This window comes from Sardina pilchardus, chromosome 22, assembly GCF_963854185.1.
Source record: "Sardina pilchardus chromosome 22, fSarPil1.1, whole genome shotgun sequence".
Classification (NCBI taxonomy): Eukaryota; Metazoa; Chordata; class Actinopteri; order Clupeiformes; family Clupeidae; genus Sardina; species Sardina pilchardus.
In genome coordinates, this window is record NC_085015.1 from 4732050 (window position 1) to 4748636 (window position 16587).

At 40.4% G+C, this 16587-nt stretch overlaps 1 protein-coding gene across 1 annotated transcript; it reads left to right on the forward strand.

Annotated features, from left to right (window-relative positions):
• The first annotated feature begins 6233 nt into the window (after positions 1 to 6233).
• csf3b (colony stimulating factor 3 (granulocyte) b) lies at positions 6234 to 8726 on the forward strand. Its single transcript, XM_062526907.1, has 5 exons — positions 6234 to 6249; positions 6630 to 6796; positions 7465 to 7575; positions 8018 to 8158; positions 8547 to 8726. Exons 1-5 carry the CDS (start codon positions 6234 to 6236, stop codon positions 8724 to 8726), a joined length of 615 nt encoding a protein of 204 aa, XP_062382891.1.
• Positions 8727 to 16587: the final 7861 nt, after the last annotated feature.

Genomic DNA, 16587 nt, shown 5'->3' on the forward strand with positions numbered 1-16587 from the left:
TTTTCAAAAAATCTTCTTCGTATGGTTTTGTTTTTTTCCCCTCCTGAGAGGGCTCACAAACAGATTCCCAGCTCCCTAATTTAAAGTAGAAGTAGCCTCTCACCCTCAGTTTTGGCCTGTTTCTGCTGAGAGATGTGTCCTCACCAACAGCCAAATATGATTCAAATCTTAAGCTGACGGACACCTTGCGCTTGGCAGAGGCCTAAACTCGTTTGGTTTAATGCTTGTTACTTTGGCTATGTTGCCGCGGCATGTAGAGGTTTTTGAGAAGGCCCGCATCAATGATAATTCACTAGAAGTCATATTCATCTTTTGCCATGTGTGTCATGTCACTTTCTCAACAGCTCCAGCTCCTGGGTATTATAACCAGTGACCTAAAAAAAACAAACGAAAAAAAAACAAAAAAAAAATAATGTGCTCTTGAAACCTGATTGCTTAAGGAACACTAAAGGAATTCCAGACATGTTGGTACAATTGTCCACTGTGTTCTGAAAGCAGGATGCCCAAGATTAAATGAGAAAGAAAAGAGTTATACGTATGGAGTTCTTTCCTTATGGAGCATATTTACAGTAGAACAGATGTTCTGAACACCACAGGCTGATACTGTAAGACAGCAGAATATTGGCAACATGTAAGCTGTTTGTGATGGATTCTCAAGGGGAAGTTTATCAGTTGTGTAATTAAAACAGTTTTTTTTTTCTATAAAATGCTTTGTAGCTTGTCTCTTTTTTGGGGGGATGGAGGGAGGGCAGGGGTTCAATCTTTTCATCTTTAAAAAAAAAAGTAGGCAGCTTTTTATATTTGAAACAGCAAACAATTAGATTATTCAGGATATGACAAATTTGCATACAGGAAATTTTTTCTCTTGCAAGCAATTACTAACCATAGGCTACAGGGTAGCGCAATTAACCATTTGAAATTGCTTCTGTAGGTAGAATAAACGGTTTTATTTCTGAGCCAGTCATCAGATAATTTTCAGTAGAAATGTACTGTGGTAAGGGCACTCACTGTGCATGTAAGCATCATATCCTGGTTTCACAACCCCAGACAAGTTCCTTGTTCTGCTTTTAAGAAATCCGATTATGGTGGCTGGAGTATTCTGAAAGAAATCGGATGTAAACGCAGTCAATGGTTTTGAACTTTAGACCGAAAGATCAAATGTTAATTTGGTTAATTTAATATGAAAATTAATATATTGTGCTTGCTTTGAGTCTGCATTGGCATTTTGTATTATTATTTGTGAAATGTCACTAACATAAACATGACCAGTATACTGTACATGCATGTTTGTGGGATGGGTTTTTACAGGATGATTTTTCCACCGCCGATTTACTGCTGCACTGTGAAAAACTTGCGTACGTGAGTTCAGACTAGACGTGAGATTTGAGCGTATAGCACCGATCACGTTCAAACTTATAAATGCCATGCTTTGAGTGGAAACAAGCGCACGCCTGTCGTACACCTGTTTTTGGTCGTACGCACGTTTCATACATGAGGGCCACTGTGATTACTTGTGGTAAGGGCTTCGGACATTTTGATGGCAGGAGTGTGCCAAAGTGCTCCGTCCATCCATGTTCCATTGACCCTAGTCTTGCTTTGGGGTCCTTGGCTGTTGCAAGCAAGTGGCATTGTAGTTGACCTGGCCCCAGCCCAGACACACACCAAGTACTCTCAGTCAACGCTGCGTCTTGCCCTGTCAAGGTGTCTGCTTTTCCAAAGTTGGCTAAGTATTGTAAGTATGAGTAACCTCATCATCAATCACAACAGAGTTGACAATGACGGTAGCATTGCCACCAGCTCGATTGCACACCATATCCCGAGCTGACCGCTGGAGATTCTCCCCAGACACCCAGAACTTGTCAAGTGACAAGTGAGGGATGGGTGTGGTCAACAGCCTGCTTGATGAGCAGATTGTGCAGTAGAACATGCACATTAACTATTTCTATGAACTCTGTCTAGTGCACAGTATAAGGGCAAATTGTACATTTGAGTTACTTTGCATGTCTTTTTGAGATAGGAAAATGACCTTGACCATGACCTTTCAAGGTCAAAATCACCCAATATGTTCATAACAATATCAGAAATGAATTCCACATAAGTCTAAATTGATGTATAACATGTGTATACACATTCAGAAACAAAAATGTTAGATTTTCATCATAGCCGATAAAGGCCATGTTTGCTTTGACCATTACGTAATTCGTGGCGCTATGGTGGACGAGCACCTCTGTGATTTGTCATGTCTAGAGACCCACTAACTCAGTTCAAATGAAAAATTCCCCCAACACCAAATTGTGAACGGGTCTACAGACCAGGTCCAGGATTATTAAAGCTGGGCTGAGGTTGTGAGATTACCAAAATTATATTTGCGCACATTGAATGTATAAAATTCCTATAACACACTGCAGTTGGATAACCAAAACTCTATATATTCCTAATTAAAACAATGGCTGGTGTGTGTATGCGGGTAGGAGTTTCGGGTAGGGGGCCCTGGCTTGTCTTAGACACAGGCAAGGGGGCCTTCAATGGGAAAAGGTTGGGGGAAAAAAAATCCATAATGACTCAGTCTAGTATTCTATTGTTGTTGTGCAGCATAAAACCATTCACGCATGTTTAGGGTGTTTCCAGTGTTATGAAAGGAAAGGAACAGCTGTGCCACTTCCTGATGGGAATAAAGCAATGATGACAATCGGAATAAGCAATGATTAGGAAAAGGGCGTTGTAAGAGCTAAGAATGTAGCATCAGGTGTGACTAACAGTGAGAACGATGGATGGGTAGGCCAGGAATGAAAAGTCAGGCAGTAAGGAGAACCTTCAACCAGGGATAGGCTGTGTGCTGTCATGGAAGTCAGGCATCCGTGGCCATTACCCTGTCTGGAAGATGGTCTGGCCAACACACAAAGGGAAGGATGCATTCACCAACCTATTACTTACTTAGGCAGCCCCATGTGCGTCTCTCATACGCATTACCAGGGGTTCTCAATGTTTTTGGTTCCAAGGACCCCTTTTAGGAGATAACATTTTCCGAGGACCCCCTTATAACCGTAACAGTTAACCATTCGTATTCTCTGAAGTTGTGGCTGGGTCCACTATCCCAAGTTAATGTGGGTAGGACCAAATAGACACAATTTGCTTGTTTTACGGGTGAAAAGAGCATCATCTTTTTAAAATGTTAACTTTATAATTTCAAGCAAATTATTTCGTGGACCCCTTGGCTATGGGTCACGGACCCCACTTTGAGAACCACTGCGTAGACAAACCTTTACTCTGTGCAGAATGGTGTAAATGCATTCCTCTGAGCTGCATAGAGAACGACATGGAGCTGGTCATTGGCAGCAAAAAGGGAAGAGGATGTCACTTCCATATACAGAGATGAGGAAGGACTGCGCACTGCATGGCCTCAGTACGCTGAAAAGCAACGCTGATGCAAAAATGACAGAGGTGGGAAAACTCCAGCTTCAGAAAGTAAAAGTCCAATCATGCATTAGCTCTATACCTGTGGACTTAACAGGTGATCTCATCAATCAGCTGTTCTGTACCTACTGGCTGAATAGTCTAAGTGAGTTGTTGGAACAGATATGTGGTTAGAGACTTTTACTTTCTGAAGCTGAACCTTTCCACCTCTAAAAAATAACGACTGCCCTGGCCAAATATAAGTGAAGTGCAGTAAGCGCGATGTTCACCTGTGCTTCACACCAAAAAAGAAACGCCTAGTTGAGCTTCACCAGTGACAGGCACACATAACAAAGGGACATATCTAAGACACAGTGAAGAGATGTTTTATGACATGAATCAACATTAGGCATATTAAAAAATTCATCATTCATATAAATATTATATTATGATTTTTGTTTTGTCAGAAAGATCCTGAAATACAATTAATTAAGTGATTTTCAATCAAATATGTCCATGGATAATTAATCCATTCATCCAATCCAATTACTTGTTTTTTTACATTGAGTAATTGAGAAAATGGGTGAAAAATAATCCGTTTTAAATGACGGTAGCCTACCCCAAAGTAAAATAAAATGATAGGTGCCAAAACAGGGTTATATAAATTATCAAATAGGCCCTACCCTACTTTTAAGTATCAAGATATACTAAATAAAGTATCAAGATATACTAAATAAAAATACATAATCGCACATTTATCAAATTACATGTATTTTCATAATAAAAAGTATTTTGAACAGCCTAGGCCTAGGCCTACTCCTTAAGACGAGCATGATATTTCTAAGCAAAACTTCCATTTGTACTGTATGTCATCAATTCCTTCCTCTGTTGATTAAGTGGCCATGTGTTTCAGATCATGAGCTTTCCTCTGCCTAGACACATGCCATAACTGCAAACAGTCAACAGACTTCATGCCCTGACGAAAACATAAGTGTTGAAACGCGTTGGCATAGCCATTTTTGAATTTTTTCATGAAGACTTTTTGCTGAGTTGCCTGTTACATCTCATACCATAAATAGCCTACTGTGTCGGAGATGCACTTAAAAAGTGAACTGTCAACTGAACTTGTCAAGCTCAAACGGCGATTCATGCGTTCCGATTGGATTATTAAAGTTCTCAAGAAACCTGTCGTTATGAGTGAGTGTTCCGATTGGATTGTTAAAGTTCTCAAGAAACCTGTCGTTATGAGTGAGTGTATGGAGTAGCCCTACGTGAGCAGCGCGCACTGGGTCATCTTCCCGAAATGCAATATTGATACAAAACACGAAAGTATTTTCTTCAACACATTAAAAAACAAATGATTACATTTTGTCCATTTGTATGTTTCCCACCCAATGTAATATGTAACCCTGTAGGGTAGGCTATATGCTAGAACGGGCCTTGGTGGCGACTGAATGTCAAGTATACCGGGCTACATCACACCTGCTTGGCATCCGAATAAAAAATCCCTAAACTTTTTTTCATCTTTTCGCTGCCAGGTATCGGTATAGGATACCTGAGTCTAAACCTAATCATTTAGTATCCAGTTTCCAGCGTTAGCTAAGAGCGGGCATAGGCCTACTACATGCATCAGTGCATTCTTTTAATTGGGCAATTTTTTTGTGAATCACAGGAGGCAGAAAAGTAAATCTCTGCTCTGTCCTGTAGGCTACTCTCAAACATCCCTGAGTGCGTAACCTTGTGTTAAGCAACAGCAAGATGAAAGATGACGCATCCAGCTCCTGGCAAAAAGGCAATCTCATGAAATTAAGGCTGCTAAATGTATATAATCGGTTATAATCGCCGGGTCTCTCAACCCCGGTAACTATTTCCAGAGGTTGTTACTGTTTTGATAGTAATTTGATAGTAAATGCGCTACAGATTTAGCGCATTTACTGCTACCATCAGAATTAGACGCACGCTGATCAGCACAGGCGGCGCTCAAGCGCACTTCCCATAACTTTCCCACACCGCAACAGATTGCATCCGTTGTCGTAGCCTGGATACGTCATAACCTGGGAACATCTGAATTTACCCCATCTGTGATTAGCCTACATAGAATAATTGAAATCCCAATGTATATGCACACCACACATGTAGGCTACATGTTTTAACTGTAATGGTTAATTTATAAGAAATGAAAGGTCAGGCTTAAGGCAAGGCAGGTGTATAGGAAGCGCATTTAATTTAGGTGGAGCTTCATTCAATGCGCTTTGCATCTGTCATTACAGGGTTTTTTAGTTGACCGCTTAATATGTCACATAATTTCTGAAAGCTGTCTCTTATAGAGCAAAATCCCTCACCTTCTGCAAAACCGCATAGGCTCATGTTTTGATCCACAAACAAAGACAAACATAAACATTAGCCTAGTTGACATTGATCTTGGCACTTTTTGACACTTTTCAGGTAGCCAGTTGGCTAGTTGTCTAAGCTACTCCATGATAGGAAAAGTCGAACGTTCTATGTTTGCTATTTAACATGAAAGTTGGGTTTTGAAAAGGAATGATTGAAGTTTTTAACAGATCAATATGCATATGTGCAATAATTAGACTAATGAGATAAAAAAAAAAAAAAAACGTGTGTGCGGTTGTGGGTGTGTGAGTGTGTGCTGGGCACTGTCAACTGTCAAAACTCTCCAGGAAATATAGCCTGCTCTTAGTCATTATGCGTTGGGCCTATGCAATCAATTGGAATTTCCCACGTGTGAGACTATAAGGATAAATAGTTTACTCCCATCAGTCATTTTACTCGAAAAAGTCAAGACAATTCATTCATTCACCCATAACTTCAAGACCGAAATAATGAACACCTTTATTTGTAAGTTGGACCTTCGTGTTTCTTTCTCACTGTGAGCCTTGAAGCCATTTGGTTTTAAAGGTCTATTCATAGTATCGCTGATTAATGAATGTTCCTTTTTTCAACTAAATTGAGTGCAATGAGTATACACATAATGTTGTAGGGATCAGTGCATGTATGCGTACTGTAGTAGTGTAGTAGTGTACTGTAGTCATGAATGTGGTGCGCCGCTTTGCAGAATATTCTCCAGAAACTTCGGTGGGAGGAGACAAAAAAAACTTGTATTACCCTGTTATCCTCATCTCGGCTGCTACAGTGTAGTCTGTACCGCGCCAAACTGTTGGATGTTTTCCTCATTTTGCAAATTGGCAACTTGTCTAACGTTTCGGTGCTCTCCGCAGTGTTCACTCTGCAGCTGGCTTTGGTGTGCGTCAGTCGCGCAGCTCCCGTCGGACAAGGTTTGATGAGCGACTCGGAGTTGTCACGCGTCATGGAAGGAGCGAAAAGTTTGGTGCGGAAAGTTTTGGGCGACATTCCGGTGGTTCACGAATCTTGCGTCTCTGCTCAGGTAAGCGACGCCTCTCTCACAAGTCAAGTCATCGGCCATTGCATGAATGTAATCAGACTAATCTGACATCAAATTCATTTTTAATAGTGTTAATAGAGTAAAAACGTTTGTATTTTCTACAACTCTGAATATCACTCCGAAACAATGCGAAAAGCACTCTTATCAACTCATCGATGCATTGTTTTCTGGGCTGAATGTTCTCAATTTGCCTAATTAAGCTTTCCTGTCCCCAAGTGCGGGCTTGATTTTTGAACCTTTGAGCAACTTCTGTTTTTGTTTATGCGCAAGGCAGGCCTCGGCAGGCTTGCGAACGCAGGAATGTTTGGCTTTGCCTTAAAGCACTGAAAAGGGCCCCATAATGAGTTGGGTTTGCAAGGGGGGCATAGCCACAGTCTTTCCTAGAGAACTCATAAAGGCTTTCTAGATTTGGTTTAGTGAGGCTTGGGGCAAGCCTAAACATGATTTACTGCAGGCCTTATCTGACCCAGAGAGGAGTGTGTGTGTGTGTGTGTGTATGCACGCTGTTACCAAATTATGAAGCGAGATCACTTTTATTGAAAGATAGTCAAAAGAGGAATTCAACGACTCTTTGTGAATTATGTGACTCCATATTTCTTTCCCATGCTTGACTGTAACCATGACAATGCTTTTGTCCACATCCATTGCAGGGCTTGACCCTTGATTCCTCTGGAGATTCCATGAAACTGGAGTACATGGTCAACCTACTGGAGATCCCCTCGGCACCCAAACTCAAGGCCCTGGCTGCAGACTTTACTCTGGTAGGTCACATCTGTGAACCACTGTGTTTGCAATGTCGCTTCATTAGGGACATTTTGATTCCATTGAATACAGGAATGTGTTCCTTTTGTGTTTCTGATCTTTCCTTCTTTCTTTCTTTCTTTCTTTCTTTCTGTCTCACACTCTTAGAAAAAAAGCTGCCATATAGAACCAAAAATGGTTCTAATGCAAGCTTCATATATGGAACCCCTAAATGGTTCATCAAAGGAACCCCTAAGGGTTCTTTAAAGCCTGCATGGTTCTATATAGCACCCCAAGAACACCTTGTTTAAGAGTGTAGTGTATTGTTTCTATTTTTTAAATAATGAGTAATTATGTAGTATGGTAGGGTATTGTATAGTATAGTAGCCTACTACAGCGAGTAGCACCATCTTCTGCAGTAGACCTTGGCTGATGTGTTCTTCTCTTTGCTGCCCCCTGCAGGAGATGAGCCTGAACCACATGGCCGAGGGCCTGCGCATGTACAGTGGGCTGCTGCAGGTGGTGTCGGGGCGCGTGGCCTCCTCCCAGACTGTCGCTGATCTCCGGGCCGACATCAAGGACCTGCAGGCTCAGGTGCAGGAGGTGAGAGTCGTGTCCACTCACTGTCCACGCCTGCACAGATGACAGTCACTCTATGTCAAATCTTTGGCTGTAGAAATATTATATTTATTTGACCAGCTGACTAGAACTGCCACTTGACTGTTTAAAAACAGCACTCATTGATGCACTTTAAAAAAAGAAAAGCTTAAACTGTTTACCATGTTGTAAGTCGCTTTGGCTAAAATATAATGTCAGCCAAATGTAATACAATGTGATGTGATTTTTCGTGTTTTTGCGTGTGTCCGATGTACAGTAGATTCAGATGAGAGTTGTGGCCATGCCTGCACAGACGACCTCTTGGCGCTGTGTAAATCTTTGTCTGTAGAAATAGCATATTTATTTTTCTTGCTTTTGTGTGTGTCCGATGCAGATCCAGAAGCTGTCGCACGTCTCCTCCGTGGAGGCCCAGACCGACGTCTCTGACCTGTCCTCCCGACTGACCAGCGACTATGATGTACAGGTGGCCACTCACGTCATCCTGGCGCACCTGCGCAGCTTCACCCAGGACGCGTTCCGCAGCCTGCGCAACATCGCTCACACCAGTGGCTGAAGTCCCCCCCCACCCCTCCCATCCCCCCCACAGGTGCAATCCCACCACCTCTGCAGCACCACTGGAGTTGTGACTCAGGCTCTAGCCTGATGTTACTGCGGCTGCTGCAGTGGAGATGATCATTCCAGGACGCGATTAACACTTAAGACTTCAATCTTATTTTTGGATTCTGTTTACACAGAGGAATTGTGTTCCAGAAGCTCAAGTTTTGGGAAAGAAGAATATTACTATTATTATATTTTGGAAGTTTTTGGTAATTTTTGTTTTTCAATTGGTGCCCTCCCCAAAAAAATGACATTTAACAGAATACAGCAGACTGCTATTTTTGAAGTGCGGGTCACTTTCGGAGAAGAAGGAGGATAGAAATCCCTGCTGGCTCCTCACCTGGAGCAGACGATGTCCTCAGGCATACATACATGTATGTTGTTCACACATGCGGCAATTCACTTGTCGCTTGTCGTCTCAGAAGTTGACATTATCTGAATGGGGCTCAGCAGAAGAATTTGCCGCTGAGGGGACGGCTCAGCTGTTGACTGGCTGGAGGCTTGCCTGCTGATCAAACATCTGTCACGGTCCGTGTCATGTTACATAATCCCATTCATCATGCTCCAGTCTGGTCCTGTCTCCTCCCAGCTTGTCTGAAAGTTGCACTGTCTGAAGGCAGGAGGAGTTTCTCATGAAGAATTGCCCCGTTTGCCCCTCTCCAGCTTTTGCAACATGGCTTCTGTCACCCTCTTCCAACCCATTCCTCTCACCCCGGTGTTCCTTAGCGCTATCAAGATCATTTTTTTAAGAATGTGGTTAATTTATTTATATATATTTATTTAAACTATTTAATGTTTTGTCATATTTTATAATGTTTCTAATATTTCTGGTATATTTATACTATTTTATTTATTGTCAAACATTTGTATTTATTGTTTACTGAGGAAAAAAAATAGTCCTTGTGGGAGTCATGTGATCTGGCTCTCTCGACAAGTCTCTGGTGCAGTTTGCTCGCTGTGATTGAGCAACATGCTCGCTCGCACACAGTCAACATGGCACCGCGCCAAGACTGCTGATGTCACTATAGCCTCGTCATGCCGCGTGTGCATTCTCCTATTGGGAAATAGAATGTGTAGCTACTGACTCAAAGCGGTGTCAGAACTGCACTCTTTACTTTCAGAGAGCATTTGTTTTGATGAGTAATGCCAATTGAAAGGAAATGGCGTTGTTTGTATGCCTTGATAATACCTGGAAAAACCCTTGGGAAGTATCCCGATTGTGACGTCCTGAAACACCATGTGTTTATAATGGACAATGTCTCATGTTTATGGAAGTATGCTCTTTGTCAGCAGTATCAACAGCAGTTTCAGTCATATTCACACACTAGCCACACACACACACACACACACACACACACACACACACACAAACACACAGAATCTCTCTCTCTCTCTCACACACACACAAACACACACACACACACACACACACACACACACACACACACACACACACACACACACACACAAGCCACAAGGACAGAGGTAAAGGGTGGGGAGTCTAGTAATCCAGCAGAGTGGAAAGAAAGCCTCTTCTTAATAAGAGAAGTGACTTGTTGTGCCCTATGGGTTAGCAGTGTTTGAGGAGCAGGCATTTACAAGGCCTGTGTTGTTGTCGGCAGGCTACACACGCTTGTTTACCTCAGATGAATGCATATTTGTTTTCAGTCAATAATTTATTCATTTGTCTCTATTTCTTAACATCATGTATCTTTGAACACTATGAATGCTATATGGATTTCCGACAAGCAATGTTTACTGTTATGTTGAAATATAGTTGAGTTGGCCTATGCCAGTGGTTCTCAAACTTTTCACAATGAGTACCACCTCAGAGAACAATTCACTCTCCAAGTACCAACATTATGGCCAGCATTAAAATACAGTTGCGTAGGCCAATTTGAATATATTTTACATTGAACATACTGTTTTGCATTATTTTGTTTGTTTTTATTTTATTGTTACATTTTTTCATATATATGATTAGTTTGTCTAAATGTTTTTGGATGTGTGATTTGAAATGATAAACACAGTATTTGATATGAAATATGAACATATTTGTGGGAACAATACCTTTGCAAATAAATGTGAAAAATACTGGAAACTTGACCTTTTTTACCTCAACAATGGAAAGTTAACTAAGGACTGTATTTCCATTTCCATGTTCCTAAACAGCCACCAGTTACAGTCCATCATGAAACATTTAGCAAATACTGTATGTGCCCTCACAAGTTCTCCATTCTCTGAGTAGCCTGCACTGTGTAAGAAGTCCAGGGGCCTCATTTATAAAAGTATCGCGTAGAAACCATGGTTCATTTGATCTTAGATCATTTCTGATATGATCGTACGTGTGATTCAGAGAAACGAACGTACGCACAAAAAAACGTGCGTACGCCACTCTTGCAGATGTGGCCATTATAAATCGCAAATGAACGTGAATTTGTGCGCAGCCGGGTGATTTTAGGTCTCCGCCTTGTACACGCCCCCTCATCAATATCATTAGCATAGGCTTTAATGCAATCAATGGCTAAGTTGTACCTAAAATACATATATTGAAAACTGTAAAGGCCTAGCCTATGCCATCTGATGTTAACCTATGTTTATGCGCTGTTAGTTCGAATAATTAATTATAATTTTCCAAGCAGCGCTTTCTGGAAAGAAATATGCATCCATGTCCATTGTCCTCTGCTTGCTTTTATTCCTTCTGCTTGCAGTAATGTAATAGGCAATGTGTGGCAAATGTAGTAGGTTTACTTTGGTAATAGAACATAGTAGGCTACCTTATGACGGAAATACCTACAGTACATCATACTAATTTAGGCCTATACGTTATGGTACAGTATGGCGTTTCCAATATGACCCAGGGTTAGATACTGCCCATGTAGCCTACGGCGGACTACATTATAAGCGAGATACTGTATGTCATGTAGACCGAACGTTTATGGATAGGCTATGTTTTTACTGTATAGCGAATAGTATAAGTAGTTCACCGGTCATTCTTCATTCATTCTGCGCGTCGGGATTCAAGCAATATCGATGTCAGCGACTGTTTACTTTCAAGAATGTCCAGTGACCTTTAGGCCTACCTTTATATATTTTTATGTTTTAGCCTGAATTATCCTAATTGTTATTATCCACGTATTGCCATCTGGGGCCTCATTTATAAAAGTATCGCGTAGAAACCATCGTTCATTTGATCTTAGATCATTTCTGATATGATCGTACGTGTGATTCAGAGAAACGAACGTACGCACAAAAAAACGTGCGTACGCCACTCTTGCAGATGTGGCCATTATAAATCGCAAATGAACGTGAATTTGTGCGCAGCCGGGTGATTTTAGGTCTCCGCCTTGTACACGCCCCCTCATCAATATCATTAGCATAGGCTTTAATGCAATCAATGGCTGAGTTGTACCTAAAATACATATATTGAAAACTGTAAAGGCCTAGCCTATGCCATCTGATGTTAACCTATATTTATGCGCTGTTAGTTCGAATAACTAATTATCATTTTCCAAGCAGCGCTTTCTGGAAAGAAATATGCATCCATGTACATTGTCCTCTGCTTGCTTTTATTCCTTCTGCTTGCAGTAATGTAGTAGGCAATGTGTGGCAAATGTAGTAGGTTTACTTTGGTAATAGAACATAGTAGGCTTCCTTGTGACGGAAATACCTACAGTACATCATACTAATTTAGGCCTATACGTTATGGTACAGTATGGCGTTTCCAATATAACCCAGGGTTAGATACTGCCCATGTAGCCTACGGCGGATTACATTATAAGTGAGATACTGTATGTCATGTAGACCGAACGTTTATGGATAGGCTATGTTTTTACTGTATAGCGAATAGTATAAGTAGTTCACCGGTCATTCTTCATTCATTCTGCGCGTCGGGATTCAAGCAATATCGATGTCAGCGACTGTTTACTTTCAAGAATGTCCAGTGACCTTTAGGCCTACCTTTATATATTTTTATATTTTAGCCTGCATTATCCTAATTGTTATTATCCACGTATTGCCATCTGGTCTTGGGCACTGCCATCAGACACAGGCTATGCAATCAGACGCGTGCTATAACTCCTTGCAACTCGGCCGCAATTATGAAGATGCAAAACTCTGCTTTTCAGAGGATAGATTATGTCTATTTACCTTTATATATTTTTATATAAAGTGGGTAACCCATGAATTCTGTGATCACGGTAATGCGCCTGTGCGTGCGTTTAGCGTTTGATAAAGGCAACAATGCAAATACCGTGAGAATGGAATGTTAACACCAAATTCTTGAATTTCCCTTGGGGATCAATAAAATATCTATCTATCTATCTATCTATCTATCTATCTACCTATACATCGCAAATAGACATAATCTATAGATAGATATAATCTATCTATCTATCTATAGATTATGTCTATTTGCGATGTATAGGTGCTGAGAAATACCTGTCCATGTATAGCCTACATTATAATATTATCTTTCTGTTGTGGAGCTTGGAATATCACGAACGCAAGTCATATTTCCCTCTTCTAAACAAGCGTAAATGGACACTTTATGGTCAATATCGATGGGAACATTACATATAGATGACTCTATGGCCTGCCTGCTTTTTTGAATGCTATGAAATAGATACAGTAAGATATAGCCTAGGCATGGCACGGGTGTAGTAGTAAAATAAGAAGTGGGTAACCCATGAATTCTGTGATCACGGTAATGCGCCGTTTCATAACGCATTCAGAATATGTTTGATTATCGTAGAGGATATTATCAAGTGTTTATAAAATAGATAGATAGATAGATAGATAGATAGGCTAGATAGGTAGATAGATAGATAGATAGATAGATAGATACTTTATTCATCCCCAAGGGGAAATTCAAGATTGGTGGATTAAATGGTTCTTAGAGTGTTGATGAGTGTTCATATTGTGAATGCAGATAATACAGTGTGCTTTTTCAATGTTAAAAGTTGAAATAGGTGAATACGTCTTTGGAGAGGTTGATAAACTCTATTTTTGAAATGCCTGGGGTGAATAAACTGCGTTTACTTACTTTTAGCCTGCACTTTTAGCCTCCACTACAATATTATAGGATTTTTTCACTTTCCTTTTCCAACCTTTAAGAATTAGTTAAAACTTTAACTTCTATACTTACTACTTACAACTTCTGCTGATATTGATCATGCATATGGTAGAGAACTACATGAGATCGTTGGTCTTCTTGGAATTTTGAGAATTCATCGCATTTGGACCTCAGATTACTTGCAGTACCCTGGCACTACCACAAGGAAATGGTCGTACGTCAGGTTGGAACCTGACGTGGAGATAAGCACTTTTCCACGTCAAAGACGGTCTTTATAAATCTGAGCGTTGGCATGGATTTGAGCGTACGCACGGTCTTAGATCAAATCTGTGCGTAAAAAAGTTTTATAAATGAGGCCCCTGGTCTTGGGCACTGCCATCAGACACATTCTATGCAATCAGACGCGTGCTATAACTCATTGCAACTCGGCCGCAATTATGAAGATGCAAAACTCTGCTTTTCAGAGGATAGATTATGTCTATTTACCTTTATATATTTTATATAAAGTGCGTAACCCATGAATTCTGTGATCACGGTAATGCGCCTGTGCGTGCGTTTGATAAAGGCAACAATGCAATTACCGTGAGAATGGAATGTTAACACCAAATTCTTGAATTTCCCCTTGGGGATCAATAAAATATCTATCTATCTATTTATCTATCTATCTATAGATTATGTCTATTTGCGATGTAAAGATGCTGAAAAATACCTGTCCATATATAGCCTACGTTATAATATTATCTTTCTGTTGTGGAGCTTGGAATATCATGAACGCAAGTCATATTTCCCTCTTCTAAACAAGCGTAAATGGACACTTTATGGTCAATATCGATGGGAACATTAAATATATAGATGACTCTATGGCCTGCCTGCTTTTTTGAATGCTATGAAATAGATAAGATATAGCCTAGGCATGGCACGGGTGTAGTAGTAAAATAAGAAGTGGGTAACCCATGAATTCTGTGATCACGGTAATGCGCCGTTTCATAACGCATTCAGAATATGTTTGATTATGGTAGAGGATATTATCAAGTGTTTATAAAATAGATAGATAAGCTAGATAGATAGATAGATAGATAGATAGATAGATAGATACTTTATTGATCCCCAAGGGGAAATTCAAGATTGGTGGATTAAATGGTTCGTGTTGATGAGTGTTCATATTGTGAATGCAGATAATACAGTGTGCTTTTTCAATGTTAAAAGTTGAAATAGGTGAATACGTCTTTGGAGAGGTTGATAAACTCTATTTTTGAAATGCCTGGGGTGAATAAACTGCGTTTACTTACTTTTAGCCTCCACTTTTAGCCTCCACTACAACATTATAGGATTTTTTCACTTTCCTTTTCCAACCTTTAAGAATTAGTTAAAACTTTAACTTCTATACTTACTACTTACAACTTCTGCTGATATTGAACATGCATATGGTAGAGAACTACATGAGATCGTTGGTCTACTTGGAATTTTGAGAATTCATCGCATTTGGACCTCAGATTACTTGCAGTACCCTGGCACTACCACAAGGAAATGGTCGTACGTCAGGTTGGAACCTGACGTGGAGATAAGCACTTTTCCACGTCAAAGACGGTCTTTATAAATCTGAGCGTTGGCATGGATTTGAGCGTACGCACGGTCTTAGATCAAATCTGTGCGTAAGAAAGTTTTATAAATGAGGCCCCTGGGGCCTCATTTATAAAAGTATCGCGTAGAAACCATCGTTCATTTGATCTTAGATCATTTCTGATATGATCGTACGTGTGATTCAGAGAAACGAACGTACGCACAAAAAAACGTGCGTACGCCACTCTTGCAGATGTGGCCATTATAAATCGCAAATGAACGTGAATTTGTGCGCAGCCGGGTGATTTTAGGTCTCCGCCTTGTACACGCCCCCTCATCAATATCATTAGCATAGGCTTTAATGCAATCAATGGCTGAGTTGTACCTAAAATACATATATTGAAAACTGTAAAGGCCTAGCCTATGCCATCTGATGTTAACCTATATTTATGCGCTGTTAGTTCGAATAACTAATTATCATTTTCCAAGCAGCGCTTTCTGGAAAGAAATATGCATCCATGTACATTGTCCTCTGCTTGCTTTTATTCCTTCTGCTTGCAGTAATGTAGTAGGCAATGTGTGGCAAATGTAGTAGGTTTACTTTGGTAATAGAACATAGTAGGCTTCCTTGTGACGGAAATACCTACAGTACATCATACTAATTTAGGCCTATACGTTATGGTACAGTATGGCGTTTCCAATATAACCCAGGGTTAGATACTGCCCATGTAGCCTACGGCGGATTACATTATAAGTGAGATACTGTATGTCATGTAGACCGAACGTTTATGGATAGGCTATGTTTTTACTGTATAGCGAATAGTATAAGTAGTTCACCGGTCATTCTTCATTCATTCTGCGCGTCGGGATTCAAGCAATATCGATGTCAGCGACTGTTTACTTTCAAGAATGTCCAGTGACCTTTAGGCCTACCTTTATATATTTTTATATTTTAGCCTGCATTATCCTAATTGTTATTATCCACGTATTGCCATCTGGTCTTGGGCACTGCCATCAGACACAGGCTATGCAATCAGACGCGTGCTATAACTCCTTGCAACTCGGCCGCAATTATGAAGATGCAAAACTCTGCTTTTCAGAGGATAGATTATGTCTATTTACCTTTATATATTTTTATATAAAGTGGGTAACCCATGAATTCTGTGATCACGGTAATGCGCCT

Bases quoted from the DNA above. Each gene is read 5' to 3' on its own strand.
- csf3b (XM_062526907.1), top strand. The intron at 6,797-7,464 runs GTAAGCGACGCC...CATCCATTGCAG, and splicing joins AATCTTGCGTCTCTGCTCAG to GGCTTGACCCTTGATTCCTC. The intron at 7,576-8,017 runs GTAGGTCACATC...TGCCCCCTGCAG, and splicing joins TGGCTGCAGACTTTACTCTG to GAGATGAGCCTGAACCACAT.